Below are 24,798 nucleotides of genomic sequence, written 5' to 3'. Positions count from 1 at the left end.
TGAGTATGTTCTCATGCATGGACTGGCTACAGGTTGGTCTAGCCCTGTGTAACGGATTGAAAATTGGTCTAAGAAATGTGTATGTTCTCATGCTCAGATTGGCTACGAGTTGGTCTAACCAAGTGTGTATTCGCATAACCCGTTTGACTACACGTTGGTCTATAACTATGTATGTTCTAATGGGCCAATCAGAGATAGTGATCACAACATCAGCAATATCACATTCTTCTGGCATATTGTCTGACATCCACTCTACATTACTTGCTCCCAATACAGGACTTTTTTCAGGCTGCACCCACTCTGTGGATTGCCCTACCACAAATTAAGTGGCAAACGCAGAATTTCTAGAGGGTGGTTTTCAAATGCTTGATTTTAGAGTGAGTGTGACCAGTCCATGAAGAGGGCATAATTAGCACTTAACCAGCTTTAATATGCGTCATACAAAGTGTATTGTGTTTAATAATTCCAGTGTATACAAGACCAGCGATCACAGTATGCCATTATATGCAGAAGTAGGGCCATCCTGCCTGAGCTGAATGTTTTTATTTCAGATGTGGGCACCATTGCAGAGCATTAGAGCAAATCCGGGAGTCTGTGGGAGCAGCAGAAGAACCTAGCACTGCCCTGGACATATATGTACATATTGGTCTCCGTATGCACTGGAAAGTATATTATTATACAGTATTAATAATTAACCATATTGATGGTCTATAGTAGTGCACCCCTAACAGTGCATGTTTTCCAGGTCTCCTAGTTGCACAAGTGTATTTATAAATTATTACTGGCTGAACATGTTAAAAGATCCACAGGTGGTGCTAATCATTTCATGTGTGCTACTGAGAATAACATGCAGCACTAGTAAAATACTATTATATTACTATTTCTATTGCAGTCATGGTGTGGGCTGGGGAGGGGGGTTTCAAGGCAACCAGAACCCCCCCCCCCTGCATTTGCCTATGCATCTCTTCAAGCCAGCTTATAAAATTCCAGAACCACCCACATAACACATAAGCTATCCTACCCAAATACATTCCCACTATACAGTCCACACCTCACTCTACATATTCTCTCTTTCTTCAGTTTCACAACCTCGGTGTGACTGGATCATACAGCCCACCTAGAACCTCTGCAATCTGGCTGGACCGTTAGGTAGTGATAGTAGGTAACAAAGATACCTTTTGCATATTTCCCTATAGATTGTAAGCTTTCGAGCAGGGCCCTCTTACCCTTATGTATTTCTGTTATTACCCAGTCTTGTTTTATTACTGTTTGATCCCAATTGTAAAGCGCAACAGAATATGTAAGTAATTCTTAATAATAATAATAATAATAATAATAATAATAATATTCTCTGCTCTAAAAACGCCTCTATGGTGGTTGCACCTTCTCAGCACATGAAAGCCACACTGGCAAATTGACTGTAATCTTGTGATTGGAACACTTGGTTGGATTATTACATGCAGCCATGGGATCCATTCTGGAACGGTCAAGTTCGTTTAATTTAATATATAAAGAGCAGGACCATTGCAATATGCTCTAGGGATATAAATGTTCCATACAATTTCAGAAACTTGATAACCTACTAAAAGCAAGAAACAAGAACAAGATAATTGGAAGCCATTTGGTTGTTTTTTTTGTGAAATATGGTACTTGATATAACCCCATCAATTAAAACAGTATATATAAAATTAAATTATACAGTTTACTTAGTGCAGTACAGTATGCTAGAACATCATGCACTGTGTACTGCATTAATACAAGGGAATGTTGCAATTAGGAGAAGTCAGTGTTCCTGCTATTCACGAAGAAATGCTAGTCACTCAAAGAACTCTCGGGGGTATGATGCATTGCTATACATATTACATTTCACTTTCAATATTAGAGAGAATATGCTAATTAAAAAAAAAACTAAACACTTTCATGAAATAGTGCTGACTACTATCTAATTAGGGGCCTGTTTATCGACCCATATAGTAATTCGACTTAAACGGAGAGTATCTTTAGGGTATAAGATTACCTATTTGTTTGTTAAAACCCACTCTTATATTTTTACTGTGTTTGTTTCCAATTGTAAAAGCTGCAAAATTGTAAAGCGCAACGGAATATGCTAATGTTATATAAATAACTATTTATAAATAAATAAAATAATCATAATATGGTAGTGCTATATAAATGTTAATAATAATAATAATAATAATGATAATGAAGTGCCAAAAGTCATGGGATAGTAGTATGTAAAGGTAATGGTAGGTGGCGGCACAGTACTGTGACATCTTGGAAATGCCCAGACCTGCATCAGTTGTAATCTGACATTTTGTGAGTCAGTTTGACCACCGGCTAGGCTGCTCATGGCAAGGTGACGTCCATTATCGGAGTTCGAATGGGGCATGTGTGCCCGAGAGATGAGACATTCCATGTACGAAGTTGTGTGGACATTCAACATTCCTCAATCTATGGTGTCACGTGTGCACCGGGAATACCTCATGGAAAACATTACCACCCACCGAGGACAGTGCAGTGGCCGACCACAGGTGCTTAATGATCGTGATCAGTTGCGTCTGGCCAGAATCGTCCTTGGTAACAGACAAACAATACTGGCTCAAAACACATCCACATTCTGTGCAGGAGGTACCAGGAGCATCTCCAGCAGGTCAGTGCAGCGTTCTTTAGCTTCCATGGGATATGGGAGCAGAAGACCCACCAGAGTGTCCCAGTTAACACTACAGCACCGGATAGCGCCTCCCCTGGGCTCTTGACATTGCTACTTAGACCCTGGAGGACTGGCAACATGCATGTGGCATGGTCTGATGAGTCACGGTTCCAGTTGTTTCGGGCTGATGATAGGGTTCGGGTTTGGCGTAGACCTCATGAGGTCATGGACCCCAGTTGTCAACAAGGCACCATGCAGGCTGGTGGTGATTCCATAATGGTGCGGGGTGTGTTCACATGGCATGGGATGGGTCCACTGGTCTGCCTGAACACGTCATTGACCGGTAACTGCTATGTTGCATTGTTAGCCATTCATGGACTTCATGTACCCCCACAACAAAGGAATATTCCAGCAGGATAATGGACAGTGTCATTGGTACCAAGTTGTCCAGAATTGGCTCGAGGAGCATTCTGGAGAGTTTAGACGAATGGTGTGGCCACCATGTTCGCCTGACATGAACCTAATCGGGTATTTGTATCCAGAGGGTACCTCACTGCTCATCCTGCACCCATAGACTATATACTTACCTCTCCACAGAACTCACAAGGAAAATGGCACTGGCACCATTCTCCTGGAGATCTGCGCATGTGCAGTAAACACTGGCAAAGTGGTTTTAACCCTGTAAATATCAAATTAAAAAAACAACATAATCAACAACAAAAATAGTCGTGTAATACAAACAACATTAGGGCCAGATTCTATTATCTGTGGTGCTTACCACGGGCTTGTGGTAGTGTCTGGGGATATTCAATTGCAGCCCGCAGACTGCACTTACCGACGATTTCTGTTTGCACTCTCCTGAGGTACAAACAGGAATCCACAGTAAGTAGGGTATACTTACTGGCATTGCGAGAGGGCAGCCAGGTCGGCAGAGAGGAAGGGGGGGTGGCCGGGAAAGTGGGTGGTGCAGGGGGCTACAGTATACAGTGCCGAGTAAACAGGCATTATAGCGGGGGGCAGACCTATGATGACACGGTTCACCATGAATCGTGTCATCACCCCCCCACACTTGTGCTCTACAAGTGGGCGGCCGCAGGGTAAGGTTCATACAGGTGGAGGGGGCTGAAGGGGTTTACAGGCGGTGGAGAAGGATGAAGGAGACTTGCCTACTTTTCCAGGTGGCCAGAAGTGCCACCTTATTTTTGGGAGCCTCCCGGTCATTCCAAGAGAATAAACCGTAGCGCCGGGCATTTACCCTGGAATCCAAGGGTTAACAGGCGTTAGCCACGGGATTACCGCGCAAGGAAATGGCCTCACACTTGAATAGCTCTGGGCATTAAAGCTTGAGGTAAGCACCACAGCTAATTGACACTGCCCCCATGGAACCTGAAACCCAAACTAAAACATCAGCTAAAAGCAGCAGCTCCGTCTTGATCTCTTACGGTGCATATCTACTAGCACAGGGTTTCCCAACCTCGGTCCTCCAGGCACACTAACAGTCCAGGTTTTAGTGATATCCATGCTTGAGCACAGATGGTTATATCAAAATAACTGAGGTACTAATTAAGACAACTGTGTTTAAGTGTGGCTATCCTTAAAACCTGGACTGTTAGTGTGCCTTGAGGAACATGGTTGGGAAACTCTGCACTAGCAGATAGAGGAACGAGAGTACGATTACAACATTGGAATTGTACAGATGTTCCTCATAATGTGCAGTGCTTACACTGAACGATATGTCATTCAGTGTAGGCACCCTCCGTCGTCCCTGAACATTCACAATCTCTCCTTAATGGCAGATTAACCAGCATGTTCAGGCGATGAGTGATGTCGAAAACGACCAGCGGGAGTGCGCATCGCTGGTCGTTTTCGGTATTTTTATGCCCGATTTGTGGACGATTAATGAGCGATTGAACGATAACGATGTCGTTATTGTTCAATCGCTCATTCTAATCACCTAGTGGATACGCGCCTTATTTACTGTTCAAAAATATGACAGACTGTTAACAAAAAAAAAAAAAAGATGAAGCTATTTTTGGGTGATAGAGAAAATATAAATGTTTTCTTCCATAGAATGCCACGTTTCATATTGGCCTTGCTGTTTTATGATGTGTTGTTTGAATTGTAAGTCTCGTTTGCTGCACTTGACCGGCCACAGCGAGGAGACAAGAGACCTGTCAGCCGTGGAGACAAGGAGCGCCCAAATGGCACGTTGAGAGCAGTGGCCGAGCTGTGTAATTACAGCGGCACACCACTGTGTCAGGACACAAAACCCTGCTATATGTTTAGCTCTCTCTAGCTGCAAGGTGATTCCATGGCAAAAGAGACCCAAAAACCATCGGCACTGAGTAAGAATAGCAGTGAGGTACAGATGTTGGCGATCACTTTAATTCAGGTTACTATACGTGCGATTTAAGATCTGCAGAGTGGATTTTATACTTTATTTAAATCCGTGGCAAATTTGCAACGTATCTCTAATTTATCTGCACATTCGTTCCATGGTGGAAATTCAATTAAAAATGATGGGGGCCAGTTGCCGGCATAGGACTATTTCTCTGGTTACGCGCAGCCACAAGCATCACAGATTTTCCTTCGCAGCCCATACTGACGAGCAGAAAAATCTGCGATGTACAGATGTTCTTGTACATCTTTGCTGCAGTTGCGCAAAAAAGTCCCTCTCGCCACGCCAGGTTTCGTGAGACTCTGCTAGTGCCGGGCGTCAAAAATGTGTCTAAGTCGCAATGCGATGTGACTAGGGCACACAAGCAGACTGTACTGATTAATGATATGCGACACTTGTATATCTGTGTGCAATTTATATCCCACTACTGTATAGCAATGACCATCGGAGTTCTGGAGTCCAGCTGGTGAAAGTGACTCAGAGAGCAGAGGGAGATCGTCCTGTTTAGAGAGCAGCAGTTAACCACGTGGTTCAGGTGATAACGACGATACCAAGCATGTGATATGCTGATAAAGTTTTTTTTTTTATAAATCGAGCAATGTTTATGGAGTATATATATATATATATATATATATATATATATACACACACACATGTCATTCCATGTTCATTTTCAGAAGTTTAAATGCACCACACACAGAAATTGAGCTGAAATTCAACATTTAAAAAATATGACAATAATATATGGGCTATTGGAGCTAAATTTGGCAGGAGCAGAAATGGAGTCTGGACATTTAAATCTGTAGCCCTACGCTGCACGTTAGGTCTGATGTACATGCACCTCTCCCCTAGATTGTAAGCTCTTAGGAGCAGGGTCCTCATCCCCACAGCCTTCTTCTCTAGCACTTCTATGACAGCCTTCACCTTCAGAGCTGTACTGTGTATGGAGAATTGTGTTGCTAATTGTTACTTGTGCTCGGTATATATTTTGGATACTGTATTGTAATGTAATGTTCTGTGTACCCTTTACTGTATGTACTGCGGACCACTTGTGGTGCCCTATAAATAAAATGTAATAATAATAATAATAATAATAACCTGTGACGTGTAGTGAGGTAAATGGCCAGGGAGGCACTGGCTAGTATCAGAGCCAGAGTTACAGATACATAAATGAACCCGACGTTCACGTGGGCATTATTCAAAGGTGCAGCAGTATAAAGTGCTGGGAATTTGGTGCGTTTTGATCAGGAATGTGCTGAAAAGGTAGACAGGGGAGGCAGTGCCTCACCTCCCATACATTTTTTACTATAGAGTTTTGACTAGAACAATGCTTATAATAATACAAAAGAAGATATTTATAATATTTTCTTTACATTTTTCTTATAATTGTTTTTAGTTAAAACTCTGGAGTATACCTACGTATGACAGGAAAGTCTCTGCCTCACCTGACTGCACACCCATGACATACACTAACAGGATAGTGATATTAAATAGCTATACTGTACATACATATACACATGCAGTAGTAGCAGTGGAAATAGAAAATGCAATGAAATGGAATTTGATTAGTTTTACAGCCACAAGAAATTCCCCCGTTTCAATCTGCTATATGCACAAGCCTGACAGACTGATATTCACTGCCACAGATAAACTGCAGGCATCGCTCCTGGAAATGGTGGAGGGGGCCCAGGACGAGCCAACAAGAGTACAGGGAGAAGACACTTCAGTGTCAGGGCAGGCAGCAGCTCTGGGAGTGGAATACATAATGGAGTGACGGTTCCTTACCTCAGCCCCCCCCAATCAATCTCTCAGGACTTCTTTTAGGGGGAGGTTGAACAATTAGTGTGGACTCCTCCCTTTTCTATTCCTGACTCCTCCTACCACTTTTTAGCCTGTACTCCACAAGTGTACATCATTTCCACCCCCCGTACAGGGCCGGCTCCAGGAGGAGCAGCACCCTGTGCAGAATAGGAAGAGGTCGCCCCTTATCCTTTGAGCACAACTAAGCCGCGTGCACCCCCAAAAGGGGCGTGTCCTAATTACCATAGGCCACACCCTCTAAATTACATTATTTGGGGGCGTATCCATATGGCATGCCTCCCGTTTAACGTCAGGCTGGGGGCGACCCCAGCACTTTGTCAGTAGCTGGGCTGCCCCCAGCCTTCTGTCTGCACTGAATGCATGCCATTCAGTTTCTCTGGAGTCCAGCACCGCCACACAGTTGCGTTGGTGGGGCTGCCAAACCTCCCGCGAGACACTTCAGCCCATGGTTGGAACAGCGGGACAGTGCCCGAAAAGTGGTTGGGAGGGGTGCATCCTCTATGGGATGGTGCCTCTGTTCTAATCTGTATATATGAAGCACAACGGAACTTGGTTTGAAAGAAAAGCAGCGGACGCTGAAAGGTAGCTCTTCATATACAGATCTACAGGAAAAAAAATCTACATTCAATGCACCCTCTGGGGTTTACTGCATGGAGTAACTCATAGATTCCGGGCGCTAAAACCCCAAATATATAGGTTAACGTGAGTTATCCGCGGGCTTACCGTTCAGGGAAACTGGCTAATAATTGAGTAGCTCCAGGCGTTAAACCCGGTCCTTTAGCCACTAATTGAATCTGCCACTATATGTGGTGTTTGCCCTGAAGTGGACAATACATTTTAATATGATCTCATTAATAAGCATGCACTTGAGAGAAATGCATTTACTGTACAGACAGGGCCAGATTACCAATGGGGCAGATGGAGCTACAGCTCCAGGCCTGCACATAAAAATAGGCCCATTAACTTAAATATTAAAATTGTATTTCTAGTTTTCCCACTAAAATTATAAAATGTTGGTATTTTTATGTATTTAGGGAGACAGTGGGGTGATAATGTAGGGGGTGTACACACCCACATGGCACTGGCCACACCCACACAGCACTGATCATGTAGGGGGTGTACACATGGCACTGGCCACACCCTCACAGCACTGGTCACAGCTCCTCCCCTTCTTAGTATGACTCCTTTAACATTTTCAGCCCTAGGCAGTGACGTGCAGTGAGGTCAAAGGCTGGGGAAACACATATAAAAAAAATAAATAAAAAGTTTTTATATTAAAACTCAGGAGCATGACATGGAGTATGATAGGGGAGGGAGTATGACAGGGGAAACTCTGCCTCCCCTGCCTACCATGACCGTACGTCCCCGTCCCTAGGCCTATGTGGACCTTAATCCGGCCCGGTGTACAGAAACTCTCATATTTTTACCTTGTTTGACAACTACAAAATATTCCTTAATTCAAGATTATCATCATAGATATATAATTTTCTATCCCATTACTGAATTATTTTTAAAAGCATGGAAAGGAACAGAAAACAAACTCTAATTCAATTTATGGGTAATGTTACCTCCGACTACTTTCCAAAAGAGTTCCAAAGTATTCCAGGATTGCGCACAATAGACAGAAAATGGAAAAACAAAGTTACAATAATTACCAGAGCATTCTTATGCTAGTTTTCCTAGGGACGCCATGGTTTCTTTCTACAGGGGAAATTTGATGTGTTACGAGAATTCTATCTGCGGATACATTTAGCTGTCAAAACTCCAAGTCAAATATTATATTTCAAAATAAAATCACAAAACTTTTTTTAAGCACCAAGTATTCAATTATCCTACAGTAGTCTTGAACACGTCAAGCTTGCTATGTAGAGATATCTGAAGAAGAGAGAGACAAGCAGGAATAAATACTCATTTGGATAAGAACCTCTTGGTGAATAGCACGGCAATCCTTCAATCCGGTTAGAGGCACTGAGGACAAGAGCACAGCAAACACTTATAATCTTGTTCAATTAAGCGCAAAGTCCAATAGGAATTTTGCGTGATCTGCTCCGCGCATATTTCTGAATATTACATTCCTAAAAACGTAATCTTAATTTTGCTTTATGGTGTGTGAGCAAAAACCCGCCATGCTTTAGTGCCATAATATACCTTGCTCTTAATTCAGTCTCCCCCACTGAGCGGAAGCCTAAACTAGCATAAATCTGACTTTGTGATTTTTCACACGCAGAAGCATGAAGTGAGGATACTTAAATATATAATAATAGATGATTATGATACCCACGTCTATATTCATCAATCTTGTGCTCCGATGCAAAACATTCCGCAGAACCACAGGCTGTTGTTACATGGCTAACTCCTTACGCTTATGTGAGATCTAGGACAATGATGCCTATTTCGGTATATTAGGTGTGACAAGCTGAAGAACACTACGGTTCCTGGTTAATATGTAACACATGGAAACTATTTGCTAAGGCAAAAATAACTGAAATCCAACATACTGTAAGCTTGTAGTAGTGGCAGAAACTGAATGCTTGTTGACTAAATGACCACCACAGTAGAGCATGAATGGGGTAGATAGAATTAATTTCTTCTGAAAAGTGTACATCATGCTGCGATACATTTACAGAAGTCTATCTGCTGTGGGCATTTGTAGCAGTTTCCGGTGTAAAAGCTTCTCGCACCTGCCAAGTTATTAGTATAGCTATTTTTGCACCTGTTCAGACCTAAAAAATGTGTCAAATTAGATTCATATTAATCTGTCTTCTCCTAATCTTGTATGTAGCCGGCCACCACCATGGTGACACCTGTCTATATCAATGACTTTCACATGCCATGTTCAAAACGATTCGAGCTGTCAATGTGAAAGGTTGTGATGTTCAACAGATGAGGCAGCAGTGGGAGTCAGAGGGTGAATGTCAGGGGCATTCAACCTGCGGCCCCATAGCTGCTGTGAAACTACACATCCCCGCAGATCCTGCCGTAGTTTTAGTATGTGTCAACAGCATAGCAGGACATGCTGGAATGTGTAGTTCCACAGCAGCTAGAGGGCTGTATGTTGAATTTTTTGCGCTAAATGCAAAGGATATGAGGCAGAATTAAGTGTACAACCATTTGCCGAGTGCATCTTGTGTGTTTTCACACTGTGAATGTTTAGTAACCGAGCGCGCAAAAATATGAGCGGTGCAGAGCATTACGCATTTTGGTCACATCTAGAATTTCGGCTGAATAGGCGGAACTGGGCTGTAACGGGTTTCTTGAGCAGGCAATGTCCAAAAAGGTGCATCATTCGCACCTGAAATAGAGAGAAGCAAGTCTGAACTGATAAAGGTGACTAGTAAGAAACTAAGCATACAGTATGTATAGGGGACGGGGCGCACTGCAGTAAGCACAAACCTATTTATTTCCGTGCATGCCCCGAAGCACATACGGACAATAGATATAAGTCCAACTCCAAAACACAAAGATAAAGGACCTCATTCAGAGCTGCTCGCAAAATGCGAGCGCTCGCTCTGAATGAGGGCGGCCGCTTCTATGTTCAGAGCCGGCCTCCTGGTCGCTCACTAGGCTGTGGGTGACCAGGTTGATGGTCGCGATGGTCAGACCATCGAGACTATCGGGGCTTGCGACGAGACCCTTGTGGTAGGGTCTCGTCTACCGCAAGCCCCAGTGAGCTTTCGGCTCTATTAGAGCCGGAAGCTCACCACTGACATCACGAGTGATGTCAGTGGGGCCGCCCCCAAACGGCAGGCGTTCCATCGCCTCCGTTTGGCCAGCCACCCCCCCACCCCGCCTACAATACTGTGCGAGCTGTCGATCACCATCAACAGCCGCCCCTTTTGTAGTGAGCCCCGGAGCGAGAGAATTTCTCTCTCGCTACGGGGCTTGCCCACGCGCAGTGCGGCTGCTGCACGTGCGCAGGGCCTCAACATTGACCCGCTTGCGAGCGCATAGGCGCTTGCGAGTGGGTCTGAATGAGACCCAAAGGACATACCCTTTTAATAATATATTAGAAGGTTATGTTGGGCTAAACCAATATTTTTTTTTTTAAATTAGTATCTAAAGTTAAAACAATAAAATAATAATAATTACAGTTTTCTAGTGAAAACCCGGATGAACCCTAGGGATACAGACAGTTTCCGTCCTTTAGTCTCAATTTTAAATCTCCGCTACATATCTTTATGAATCGTCCAGTGTGATTAGTAAATAAAACTGTCAGATTCCTTAATATTACTTACAGTACCTATAAAAAGTACACCTCTCTGATCTGCCGCAGTGGCTTAAGGTCATTCACTAAACAATGGATTATCGTTAAGTCGCCTGGAGACATTTGCAGATCTCACCACCATAATGTTTTAGATTTTAAAGAATCGTAATTGTAAGAAAAGCACCAATAAAACTGTAAGGAGGTGTGTGCTGCAATCCATTCACTGTAAAACCCAAAATGTCAATGCAATGAGCTGGTAAAAGTTACTGCAACACTTACAAATCAGGTTCCAAAACTAGGATGTGTCATTCTGCATTATGCATGACACTGTAACAGCCTTTATAAAATCTTAATACAGGAGATATTTATTTTCATAAGCTCCAGGCAGTTGTTAACTCTCTATCTATAGGAAAGGGATTAGCTCAGCTCAGGATGGATGATATATTCCCAGTAACAGCCTGTGTTATGTCACAGAGGTCGCGTCCAATTAATCAGTAATATTCAGGCGTGTAGCGGTGCATCTATTATATCAATTAGCAGTTATTCCTGTGACCACTGGGAAGATAGATAATCACTGTACATAGCATCATCTCCTGCACAGCATATTAAGTGTATCTGATGATACAGCAAGTTGCTAATTTCTGTCCCATAATAAGTCTTTGAAGGTCTCACCCTCATTTGTTTGAATAAATCTGTAAGCTACTCGGGGGAAGATTTTTATCAGGCCTCCTAAAAAAGGATCAGTTGACTGTTGCCCATAGCGACCAATCACATTTTATCTATCATGTATTAAGTAGCACATTCTATAAAACGGTAGCTAAACTCTGATTTGTGGGCAACACCTCTACTACTCCTCTTTAGAAAATTAAATAAATCTTCCCCAGGATCCAACCACGTGCGTAGTTCTGTAGTGGTTGGGATAAATAAAACAATACAAAAATAAAAGAGCAAATTCATGCAACCACGCGTTTCATAAACAATGGTCTACTGTAACAATAAAGCATTCACAAGTAACATTGGAACGACTTAAGGGCACACCGACCCTTCTCTGCCAGGAACATGATATAAGTGTTTTTTTTCCATTTCTATATTAGTCCTGGTTTCAAAAAGACGTGGGTCTTGAGAGGCCGCTTGAACTTTGTAGAGGTGGAGGGTCTGCTAGGGATAGGGACAGAGGACCGGATTCAGACCCGCTCGCTAGGAAGCGTTCGCACACAGGCAGCCGATGTTTGCATGCTGCGCATGCGTACGCATCGCAGTGCACGTGCGTTAACCAGTGCGAGCGATCGGGAAGCGTACGCTCACCGCGCATAGACAGCCCGGCTGAATGAGTGACAGGACAAGCCGTTTGTGGGTGGAAACAGGGGCAAGCCACTAGAAACGGGGGAGTGGAGGTGCGAACGCAGGCGTGCCTGAGCGTCTTAATGCCGTTTCAGAGGCGTGCATAATCAACAGGCAGCATCATAGTACACATCACCTGGTTGTATTTCACACTGAAGTGCTCGCAGTGCTTGCGGTAGGGTATAGTCAACCACAAGCGCTGCGTTCGCTTCCGATGGTATTCGATGTACCGATGGTTGCATACACTTCCTTGAGATGACGTGTGCAAGTGGGCGTCCTTAGACTGGCTGGTGGGCGCCTGCATACACAAAGCGATCACACGTCAAGACATAGTAGGCGTGATAAATGCCTTTAGTGTGATCGCCTGCCTTCCCGAATATGCATAAGCATCGAGCGAGTATTCGCACCTAGCGAGCGGGTCTGAATGAGGTCCAGAGTTCCAGTGGTAGGGAGCAGCACAGGCATTATATTGGTGGCGGGAATGGGAGAAAGTATTCAGTTGGGAGGAAAGACGTCAATCATTCGTGGAACAAAGTGGGCGGGCGGGCGGGAGTGTGAAGGGAGAGGAGGTCAGAGTTGTAAATGGGAGAGCTTTGTAAGTGAGTGTGAGGAGTCTAAATACAGTTCTGAAGGGAAAGGGGAGAAACTGTAGGGCCTGTAGGAGAGGGAAGGCAGATGTAGTACATTTGGAAAGGAAGATGAGATGGCCATCAGCATTGAGGAAAGACTGGAGTGGAGAGAGGTGGGAGACAGGGAGGCCAGATAAGAGGAGGTTACAGTAGTCCAGTCTAGAGATGACCAGTGAGTGGATGAGGGTCTTAGTCGCCTCCAGTGTTAGAATTTTTGAGATGGAAGCGGCAGGACTGTGAGAGGTACTGAATGTGTAGTTTGATGGAGAGGGAGGAGTCAAGGACAACTCCAAGGAAGAGCACTTGGGGGCTAGAAGAGATGGTGGTGCTGTCAGTAGTTGTCTATAGTGCCCTCAACTGGCTACAAAAAGTGCCTGCCCATATCCTAAATGTCATGATATAACACAAACACTACAGGCCTGCTTCAGAGCTGCACATCATTCTGAATGTAGACAGATCTCGTGATTTTTAGCAAACTGCGCCTGTGTCACGACCTACATACTGTACGCAACGTGGAGCAATTATGAGCAATTGTGCGTCTGGCGTATCTCAGTACCATCTTACATACCTCTGAATGGGCATTACTGGGTGGCTTGTAGACAAGAGATGCGGCCTATTCAGAGGTGAGCACATGCAGAGATTTGTCCGGTTCCAGGTGGATCTCTGGAACAAAGTATGGGTCTGGCGCTAATGCACTAACAGTGATGATGGCTGCCCTTGCAAGCAGAGGGCAGTACTGGCGCATAGACGCATCCGGAAACAGGTGGAGTTTTGCATGGATTTCCCATCGATGGAAGTGGCTAGAACTGCGATCCCATTACGTGCGACTCACAAACAAGCCATTTTTATATTGTTGCTATTTTAATGCTTGTAAAAAGAAAAAAACCAGCAACACCAGACTTTTACATATTTAACATGTCCTCCTATTACTTTGAGAATAGTGCCAACATCTCACCAATAAACACGGACAGATAAGCATGTAGTGACTGGGATATGTGAATGAATTGCACAAAGAGAGGTCATGGTGACGGTTAAAATGTTTTGTGTCCGGCTTTTCCTTCCAGGGTCACCTTGGTATAAAAGACAGGGTTATGGTTTCAACGTACAAAATATTTTTGAAACCAGAGCCTGCGGCTTAGTGCAGTCACCATCTTGGGTGCATGAAGCATCCTGTAAATCAGGAGCCAATATGGTGTCAGTCAGTCAGGGATACTGCCCTCATAGCAGTTTTGAAACCTACGCCGGGGGATGTTATGTGGACGCACGCCTTGATGCTATTACATGTCTGCACATTGGGTGCTCAAGTGACTCCCGGAGATTACAGCATTGGCTTCTCATGAGAAGATAGACTTCTGTGTTACTGCTCCAAAGGGCGGCCGCCAAACTTACGGGCAAACAAGGGAGCCGTTTCCTTCGCACAAAACAGACCAGGGGGCGAACACAGACGAATCATATAGTCACTGCTCGAGGTGCCGCCTTTAGTAAATGACCTGTTGCTTAATATTAGATGGAGCGAAAGTGAATGTAAATACAGAGTAGTTTTGTTTTCCCCACTGGCCGGGAGCAGAGGTTAGGGACTGGGATGGAATGACTGCGATGAGGCATCAAGCAAAGGCTCAACCTCACTTGGCAGGACATATTAGAAGCGGCTAGCAAGTGGCAGATCATCAAAGCGAGCAGCTCCAACATGCACCTTCTAGTTATTGGCATGTACATTCCCCCCTGGCCTGGCAAGGGTCCATATCCAAAAAAAAAAAGGATTATGTTTCAGAGAAAGGAAGTGAAGGGAAATAGCAGACGAGTCTTTCTGAAGTGGCTAAATATGGAATACATGTTGAAAAGCTCTGCGTTCTGAAATCTCCTCTACCTCGGCGGATGAGAGGGCGCACCTAGTGAAACACAGTATGGGAAGTGGTATGAGAACGAGTTAGACAAGGGCATGGAGCCAGCCTGGGCCTGGGGTGGCTCTGCTAATTCAGGTTCATTTTTCAGTGATGAACTTGACAAGAAGAACAACAAAATAGCAGAGATGGCCCTTTCACTTGTAGATGCATTTATTTTCATCATATGAACCCTTCATCAAATGCAGATTTTAAAGGGGTAAAATGAATGTCAGATCGGGACTATTTCAGACGGTAATGTGCTATTAGGCCCATCTGTCGCGCTCAGTACCGATCACACAGTATGCAATCAGAATGTCGCACATACACAATGCCTACTTAACTACCCTCCCAGAAGTTGCGGGAGGCTCCCACATTTTTTGTTTAGCCCCCCCCCCACCCACCCCACTCCCCCCCCCCCCCCCAGACTGTCCGGATATCCCGTATCCTCACCCATTTCCTAGTGAAGTGGGCAGGATGGGGAAATAATAGCCGGGAATCGCGGCTCCGTATATAGGGCGTGAAGCTAAATGATGCGAAAATGCGTCTTTTTCCCCCGCCCCCTCCTTGCGGTCCCAGAGGGATCTAAAAAGTCGGCAAGTATGGCATAATGTCAACATCAGATTGTCAAAAATTGTGAAGCCAACATGGCAAAAATGTCAACATATGAGGAAATAACTGTGAGGTTCAGGAGTAAGTATTGGGGATACACTAACCTCAAAAAGACATCGTGGACATTATTACCATGTCGACCTTACGAATGTCAACATGGCTTACCGAACACAATCACACACGGTCATACAAAATCTTCTTACGACTTTTAGTTTAAAATAATACTCATTGGGGTAACCTGGACCCGTTGTCACTTCATTGGGATTTCAATACCCCTTTTAAACGCGGTGTTCGTATTTATTAATATTATTGTCATTATCATCATGTTTGGCTTCTTAGGTTTCACTGTGCTCCGCACTCTGGACGGCGTGGAAAACAAAGATTACACAAAACAGGGACATACAATGTAGAAAACTATGGGCTCAATTCATTTAGGGGCTGATTTTAGTACGCAGCCCTTTGGCTGACTATTAAGGATTTATATTTCTTTAGAGGCTCCACAATGTCATGTGACTCAGGAGCGCATGGCACATTCTGTGGTAAACAGAGAGGCTTTGGAACGCTCCTCCTTGCTGTCTGTATTGTACACTATAAAACCCTCCCCGACGGACTGCGGCTCAGTCTTTCCGGCTCCCTCTACTTCTCTGGGCGACAGGGCAGGCCGTGGCAGCTCCCTAACATGCAGGCCGCTATCAGCTGATCTGGCTTAACCAATGGCAGTGCACCTCTCTTAAGGAGAGATATTTTAACCTGCCACATCTTCATCACTTGAAGTTGATTATTGGCTCCTGTGTCTTCAATCTCCCTATGCTGACAGCAGTGTTCCAAGTGTGTATCGCCTGGTGTCTCAGCGTGCCCTGACACTCTCTGGAATTTTGGATAGTTGGTGCCTTGAGCCTCACACCTCGCAGTTTATCATAACTCCTCGGAAGCACCTCAGTGACATCTTGCTCCTGGTAATGCAGTGGCATTTTCTCTTCTTATTCAGCCTATTGCTACAGCACTAATCGGTTTCACCAAGTGCTACCGCAGAGGTCCGCGACCTGCGGGCTCCTGGCATCGACGTCCCACCTGCCTTGTGGCAGTTCTAAGTGAAAAGTGGGGGGGGTCCTTTACATTTCGTGTCTCTGGGTTAGCAGCGCCAAACCTGGGCAGATCGTCTCCGGGTCCATTACCTCATAGTGTTTTGTGATACCATCCTTGCACCCACTTTGCGGGAGCAGGGGCTTACCAGCAACGTGGCGGTGCTGCCACCAATCACATGACATCATGTGAGGAGCTGCCGAAATGCTCTAGGCGGCTCTACACACTGCAGGGTGTGTGCCTGGAGCGTCCTACTGGCTGCAGGGTACTGTTCCATGCACCATGCCAACCAGATGCAGGTGACATGAGGCAGTGACGGCGCCGTCCCGAGGACTCTGAGCCTTGGGCTACGGCACCACTCGCAGAACACTCCCTATGGCCTTACTTGTACCATCTCTACTTTCACATGAAACGCAGACAGTTGTTAGTATGTGTGTGTGTGTGAGTGACTGGCAGCCATACTGCGCGCCTCTCCAGAGAGATTTTGAAAAGGTTATAATGATTTTTAGGAGAACGGCTAAGGAAAAATAACTCTGAAATGCATGCTTAAGTTGTACTTAACTTGTTATTTATAGAAAAGGAAAACTGCACAGTGGGATTGCTGCTTTAATGTACGAGGGCTGATTGAAAAGTAAGGAGACTGCCACTGTTTTTCTCTCCCATAGGTAGACATTGCAGCGCTACGCTCGTTATTGTGTATTGTATATCGGTGTCTGAACCTGCGGTTGGACTGCCGTAGTCTTCTTTGTTTGGTCACAGCGAGTGGAAGAGTTTCGTATGGTTAGTCATGGTGGGTGAGGAAGACGTATCTGTGAGATTACGTCAGAGATGTGTGATTGAATTTTGTGTTAAACTTGGAAAAAGCGGAAATGTTTCCATAGTCACAATCGATGTAAAGAAATTGGGTATCCTCCCCGACATTCGAACGGTGTTCTTGCACAATTCAACTCATCGTCGCATCTGATCTTCTGTGAGATTTCTGAGTACCCATCTGGCATTGTATGCCGATGGTCTAATCCCGGCAAGGGTCTAATGACAGGCGTCGAAATCCTGACGCCTGTCATTTTACCTACGCCGGGATTAGACCGTCAACATCCCGACTGCATACCGTGCTAGATGTCCAACGCCCAGCATCCCGATCGAAGGTAAGCCGTTCGCGGACACTCGCGTAGGTTAAGGGCTCCCGGGGGGGACTCAGGGGGAGGCACCCCTCCCGGGAGGGTTAGGGTTAGGCTACGGGAAGGGAGGGTTAGGGTTAGGCATCCCCCCGGGAGACTTAGGTTTAGCCTGCGGGGAAGGGGGGTTAAGGTTTAGGCACTTACAGGGGGGGTTAGGGTTAGGCACTTGGGGGGGAGGTTAGGGTTAGACACCCTTAAGGGAGGGTTAGGGGGGGCTTAGTTTAGTTAGTACTTACCTTACAACCTATAGGGTTCTTCACTGGTGCCGGTCTTCCGGCGGTATTTCATACCGATCCCTCTGGCACACATGCGATGCATTTTCAGTTCCTATGTCGCAATATGCTGAACCCGTTCAAATAAGACGCGAAGTAAAGCCGAAAGTTCATGTACAGTTAACCCTCTGTTATTTTTCAACATCTCCGCAGCTTTGCCAATGTTTACACCTGTAACCGCGGTGGGTGGTCTCACAGAACGCGCTTTGTCAGTCACTCGCATAGTACCCTCTTTGAAATGCTTCCACCACCGATATACCGCAGCACGGCTAATTGTTTATCCTCCGTATGCTTGCTGTAACATTTCAGGAGTTTCATTTCAGCCTCTTTTCAAGTTTAACACAAAATTCAAACACACATCTCTGATGTAATCAGAAACATTTTCCTCATCCGCAATGAACTTCCACTCTCTGTGATCAAACTTAGAATACTACGGCAATCCAAACTCAGGTGCAGACACTTCATTACTTTTCAATCGGCCCTCGTACACTGAAAGTTTCTAAGGCTTCGGCAGAAAAACCTATGAGATTTTACAGTGCTTATTGAAAATAATATAGGGTCCCTAGTTATCCTATATTCAGTCATAATTTTAAAGGGGATATCCTTTAAAAGTAAAAAAAAAAATCCATTTGCACTGCTAAAATGCAGCAGGAAGCTCAGTGAGACTGTGCAGGTCAATAGTGAATCAGAGCTGTGTGCAGTCGCCACGGTGACTGATCCATGAAGACTGGAAACAGCTTGACACTCGCTGACAGAGAGGTCTTACATTTACATGCAGGCCGAGGTCTCTGTACATCCACTCACTAAATGAGGATTTGCACTAGATACATATAGGGAAGTCTGACAATACGGTCAGATCAAGTGCTAACAGCCATCTCTGTAAGGGTCAGTCAAGGTCGCACAGAAGCATGTACGTAGTGTATAGTCTGTCCTACCGAACATGGAGAACATATTCACTGGCCCCAGACTGTTCGGCTCAAAACGCTCTACAGAGCTAATAACCAGAATACTTTCACAGAAACAAGTCCAAACTTATTCTTTTACAAATGGTGTATGTCATTCGTATAAAGTAATTTTATATATATATATATATACATACATACACACACACAGTATATAATTTATATATCATATAGCCAAAACACAGCTCCCACAACTATTGATGAATTGAACATGCGGATGAATAAAATTATCCAACAAGTTAATTGTACAAACGTCTTCATATAAAGGTGTATTTAACAGAGATATGCCCTTGGTCCCTTTCCGCCTTGAGAGGAGCTAAAGAAACAAGGCAAGTATGCCCTGCTCCTTCCATTATCTACCTCTCAATCCCGTTTGCCTCTATCCACATAATAACACGTAATGCCTCTGTCACATGACACCCCTAATACAGTCATGGAAGCGGATATTTCAATATAAATATCTTTAGACTGTAAGATTTCACGAGCAGGGCCCTTTTCCCTCATGTGCTACTCCTTACCTCACTTATACCATCATCTCCTCCCTCCCAACGACACCAAACCTTTTGGGTTCTGCAGTCCTACTGCTTATTTGGGTATTACGACCGCTGATGCAGCAATGTCTATAAACCTTGTCCATGTCCTGCAGTGTTCTGTACTGTAAGTCACTTTTTTCTTGTTCTGTGCATACTGTTTCTGTCTATGTACTTTGTAGAGCACTGCGGACCCCTTGTGGTGTCATATAAATAAAGGATAATAATAATATTATAAAGGCATTCAATTTTGAAGATTATCTATATATATATATATATATATATATATATACATACACGTATATATATATATACACACACACACACACAAACAGTATATATAGAAACACATACGTAATATATAAAATTAATAATTAAGGGTATTTATGCCTTACATTCCATCTACAACTAGTTTGAAATAGAATTAAATTAAAATAATGTTCTTCAGCGGCAGCTCTTGAAATAATATTACGTTGAAGGGCTCAATACGGAGACAGACAGGGGGAAGACCAGTTGATAGAGGAATGTTAAACAAATATAGGCTTTTGCTAAAACATTTCATTCTTTGCTTCCATTACGCATCAGGTTCACTGAAAGGCCAAATATACCACCTGAATACAAAGATGAGGAACCCTTCACAGTGTTTATCACCTTTATTTGTCTGTATAATTCCTCCCTGCGATTTCCGCTGCTATTACCCCCTGACTGGACGAGATTACCAAACATGAGTGGTGCAGGCCGACAGGCCCAGATTTCCTACGCAGGCCCGAGCTTAGGACAGGACATTGGGTGGCAAACTGCCGCCAGTTTCTCTTAGCACATTCCTTTTGAGGTTCTCTTTGACCTCCTATTGGGGCTTTGTAATCCCAAACTCATTAAATACTGCATACCTCATTTATCAAGTCGGCAAACGTGTGCACTCGTTCACGCAACTTGGTGAAGTGACCAGCACTTCTTATGCTCTGGTCCACACTCCGTCCCTTTTCCCTCCCATAAAACAACCACCTGGATGCTGAATGCCCCATGACAGGTGCGCGGCTCAGCACCCGCATCACTGCTAGAGCAATGGTGAATGGGATGTACGAGCCAACATTCCTGGACAATTGGAACTGTTGGGAGGTATGGTACCGATACCTCCCAGTATGTAACTGGTGAGGCCATGTCATGATGGGGAGCATGGCTGTATCTCTTAGTGGGGCATGTTATATCCCCTGGGGGCAGGTCATCTCTAACCCCTCTACATTGCTACGGGCATCGTTGGTAGGTACGTGTAGATAAACAATTCCCAACTTTCCTGGCAGTCGGGAGAGACACTGAAATTGGGGCAGTTTAGAGCTATGCTGATAGGATGTGTTAGGGATAGTGGGACTTTGGGCCATTGACGAAATGTCAGGAGGGTCGTGTTAGCTAGAGGGTGGCCGCAAAAGAGGTGCAAATAAAATTGCAATTGTGGGACTATAGGCCGGCATTGCTAGCCTGGAAGCAATTACCGTGTAATTACAGGTACCATTAAGAACAGATGTGTTAAATTACAGTTAATACAATTTTCTTTGGAACTCACAGTAGAATTCCACAAAACAGTCTGCTGCCTAAGGAAGCCACTCAACGTTCTCTTACCCCTTACACTCCCTTAAACTCCCATTTTATATCTCTCTGAAGTCCTCTATAAGTAAGAAATAATATTGCTTTAACCATTACAGCTAAAAAAGACAGGAACAACAAAAAAACAGATTTTCTGGTATAATTAAGACACCGACTTTCCAAGCTACTAAGTAAATATCAATGGATTCCAGACAGTTTAAAACGCAATAGGGCTTCGACTACCTAATAAGGTACAGGATCTATAATAGAGGTAAAACACCCAGGGGCACAGAGAGGGGTGAGTGGGCACGCGCCGAAACCAGAATCACAGGATTCGTACAACCACAGGATTACTGCAACAGGAGCTTTTAACGGAACATAAAATGACACTTAATTTGCATACTGCTCATCAAGAAAAACAAAGAATAAAATTAAAAGCACTCACAGCATCTGTGACGGGAATTTCATAGATCTTCTTAAAATCCACCATGTCAAAGAACAACAGTTTCCCACTACCTTCGCCTTTCTTAACCGAGGTTCCAGTTATCAGGAGTTTATCGTCCGGGCTGAAGCAGCAGTCTGTCCTGTAGAAGTGGGAATGTAGGAAGGAATCAGTTTGGCCTCAGGGGTGCAAATAACGGGCAATAAATGTTTTTGCTTACAGTGTAGAGGTCACCTACAACACAGAGCAGAAAGCCCCAGAGTTGGCAACATATCTTGCCAGCAGATGGTACTTTGCAATTTGGCAAACAACCAGGTTGCACTGACTTCGGAGCAAATTTAATATGTGAACTCAGATGTAGAGGTGGGGGCAGTCTAGCTCCACTCTAAATCGCATTGTAAATCATAAAACTACCCAGTATTTGTGTCCACGGTCGGAACAGAGCATTGCCAGTCTCTCCTCAATTCTGTGGTGGGCCTCACCTACTGTACCCATGGTAGTTAAACCACTATTTGTGTGCTATATGCAAATGCAGACAGTCTTTTACAGTACTTGCATACAGAGGAAAAAAAAATATATACATATATATATATATTTATTTTTTATTCACCCATTGCATCGCAACATGATTTCTCTACGACTAGGTGCAAGTTTGCACCCTGGAGCAGGACTCGGGAAATCTATAAATGTTATGAATCACCATATGAGCAAGCCACTTAGAATATGTTATCAAGTTACACCATAATGTTGCAGATGACATGTCTACTGACTAATACACTATTGGTTGGTATACTATCAGTCAATCAATCGCCAATCATTTACAGAAGAAATAAAGCAGAATATGATTCTAAGCCTGCTATTCCCTGTACAGCTCACATTTATGTTTGTTCATTTAAGGCTTCCGCTGTAATGGAAACAGCTTTACTCTCACCACACAGTTATGGTGCATACACACGATCAGATTTTTCCTTCAGATATGAACGATAACGATTTAAAAATCGTTCAGTCGTTCATATCTGAAGGAAAATCGTTCATATCTGACATGCCTGAATGATGGACGATCAACGATGCGCGTTCCCGATGGTCAGATAACGATTTCTGACATCTGATGTGTTTGCAGTCAGACTTGGACGATTCCATTCATTTTAATGCAGTCAAAAATCGTTCAATCGTTCAAATCGTTCAAAACTTTGGTAAAATCGTTCAAATCGTTCAATCGTTCAGTCGTTCATCTGACAAATCTGACAAGTCTGACAAATCTGACCGTGTGTATGCTCCATTATACAAGCGATGTGTGGCCCTATGTGCCTTCTGTTTTGGCCCCCAGCTCCTTCCTGCTGTGTTATTATACCTTGTAATGCGTTTTTAAAATGTCTTCTGATATGTTAATACACATAGGCATCTCTGTATTTAATTCGATCTATTGATATAAGTTATGACTGAGAATAAAGTCCAGCCCTCTTGCAGGTTAGAGGTCCGTCCAATGCGGCCCCTGAAGTCTCTCAGGTTGCCTATCACTGCGGTAGATTTTCGTGGTGGCTTACATGCAATGAGGCAGTACTATGGACATATGTCCCTTTATCAAATAGTTTACCTAACTAATATTACCATGGGATACGCTATACATATATAACTTCAATACATCTAATAGTGACTCTGATACAGTATTACGCAGGCCCTAGCACAAGCTGAATACTTACATGGGGAAATAGTTGGTCAGTCCAGTGGCCATGTGAATCGGCTTCTTAAAGTTTCTAACGTCCCATGTTTTTAAAGTATCATCTCCTAAAACACAGACAATAAATAATGTGGTTTAACAGCTTGTAAAGCAATCAGACAGCAGATAAATCAGGAACATTGGACACATCACATAATATGTTATATGTATAATGTATTATGTATATCAGATAATACATGGGATTACTGTGCAGTGCTGTGGACAGAAATTAGGTATTGCACAAAATAATAAACATAACCTTATAGGAAAAATCCTGAAGCTGCAAAGTTATATCTCAGAGCCAAATACAGATGCTAATTTCTTCTGCAGTTATGGTCTCATCAAATTGCCCAAAACCTTAAAGAAGGGTTCCTCAACTTGTGGTACATATAACCCCTTTCCCAGAGTACAACAAAAAGGTAGGAACACACTGGAGGAAGTGTGTCCAGCCGGCATATCGTACTGCGGGTACACATCAGAACGATGTAATGAACGTTGGAACGACCACTCGTTCCGTCCTTCATTGACATAAATGGGGCCGCATGCGATATCCTGAGGTTTGATGTGCAGCACATAGAACCTGAAAACATCAGCTGAGCTTACCTCTGGGCTGCAGTGGAGACTGGACACAGTGAGCACTGTTTAGTAGGGTCTGGAATCGAATTATAGATCATTGAAACCATCAATACACCACCAAGGTGTCAATTTGCCCCTTTATATCCTTTGTTTCCAACTCTGCATAAGCCCCATTGTGAAGGCATGTAATCGGCATCCCAGCAGCCGGGATGCCGGCGGTCACAATACCGGCACCGGAAAACTGTCAACAGTCGAAATCCTGGCTCCACAATGCCAACTGACGGCAACCCGATGGTAAGTATTAGGGTTAGGGGGAGGGTTAGGCACTAGAGGAGGGTTAGGCTGCAGTGGGGGGAGGGTTAGGGTTACCCTGCAGGGGGGTAGGGTTAGGCTGCTGGGGGGGGGGTTAGGCAGCGGGAAAAATCATTAGGGTTAGGGCACTTACCTTATTTTGTCGGGATTCTGACTGTTGGGATGCCCTATCGGTATTCTGACCGCCGGCAACCCGCACCCAATCCTTGTGAAGAATTGTACAGGGCACAACCAAGGGCACGATTCACATCCGCGTGCAATGGCGATATTTATGCAGTTTGAGCGATTGTTAGCCATTGCGCATATGTGAAAACAGCACTGCGCACTCGTAGTGATTGTTTTGCAATTACCCTAACATAGTACCCTAGTTTGGGGGAGATAACAGGGGGTTGGAGGGGGGTTTGGTTAGAAAAATACAGGCGTGTCGGGATCGTTTAAACACTGTTTTCAGAGCGTCCATAAATTAGCCATTGCATCCTTGCCCGCGGCAGGAGAGCCCTCTGCGTATCTGGAGACCTGCTGTGTCTGTGGCACCTTAGACTTACTCAGAAGGCTGCTGGCCTGATCTGTGTTACAAGTTTCCGGTTTTGTGCGTGAGCGGCGGAAGTGA

The 24,798-nt window shown here is 44.2% G+C and overlaps 1 protein-coding gene across 1 annotated transcript in view; it reads right to left on the bottom strand.

The window, feature by feature from the left end:
• The window catches only part of WDR70 (WD repeat domain 70), a 369,233-nt gene that overhangs the window by 53,903 nt on the left and 290,532 nt on the right, over positions 1-24,798 (bottom strand). Inside the window, exons 12-13 of the mRNA XM_088454999.1 lie at positions 23,284-23,368; positions 21,587-21,725 (exon numbers count right to left, since the gene is read on the bottom strand). Of these exons, the coding sequence (XP_088311125.1) occupies positions 21,587-21,725; positions 23,284-23,368 (224 nt within the window). The remainder of the gene's footprint in view (positions 1-21,586; positions 21,726-23,283; positions 23,369-24,798) is intronic.

This window comes from Taudactylus pleione, unplaced genomic scaffold (genome assembly GCF_031769625.1).
Source record: "Taudactylus pleione unplaced genomic scaffold, aTauple2 ptg000639l, whole genome shotgun sequence".
Lineage (NCBI taxonomy): Eukaryota > Metazoa > Chordata > Amphibia > Anura > Myobatrachidae > Taudactylus > Taudactylus pleione.
Note: the sequence above shows the minus strand (reverse complement) of the source record. Positions and strands in the feature narration are given on the sequence as shown.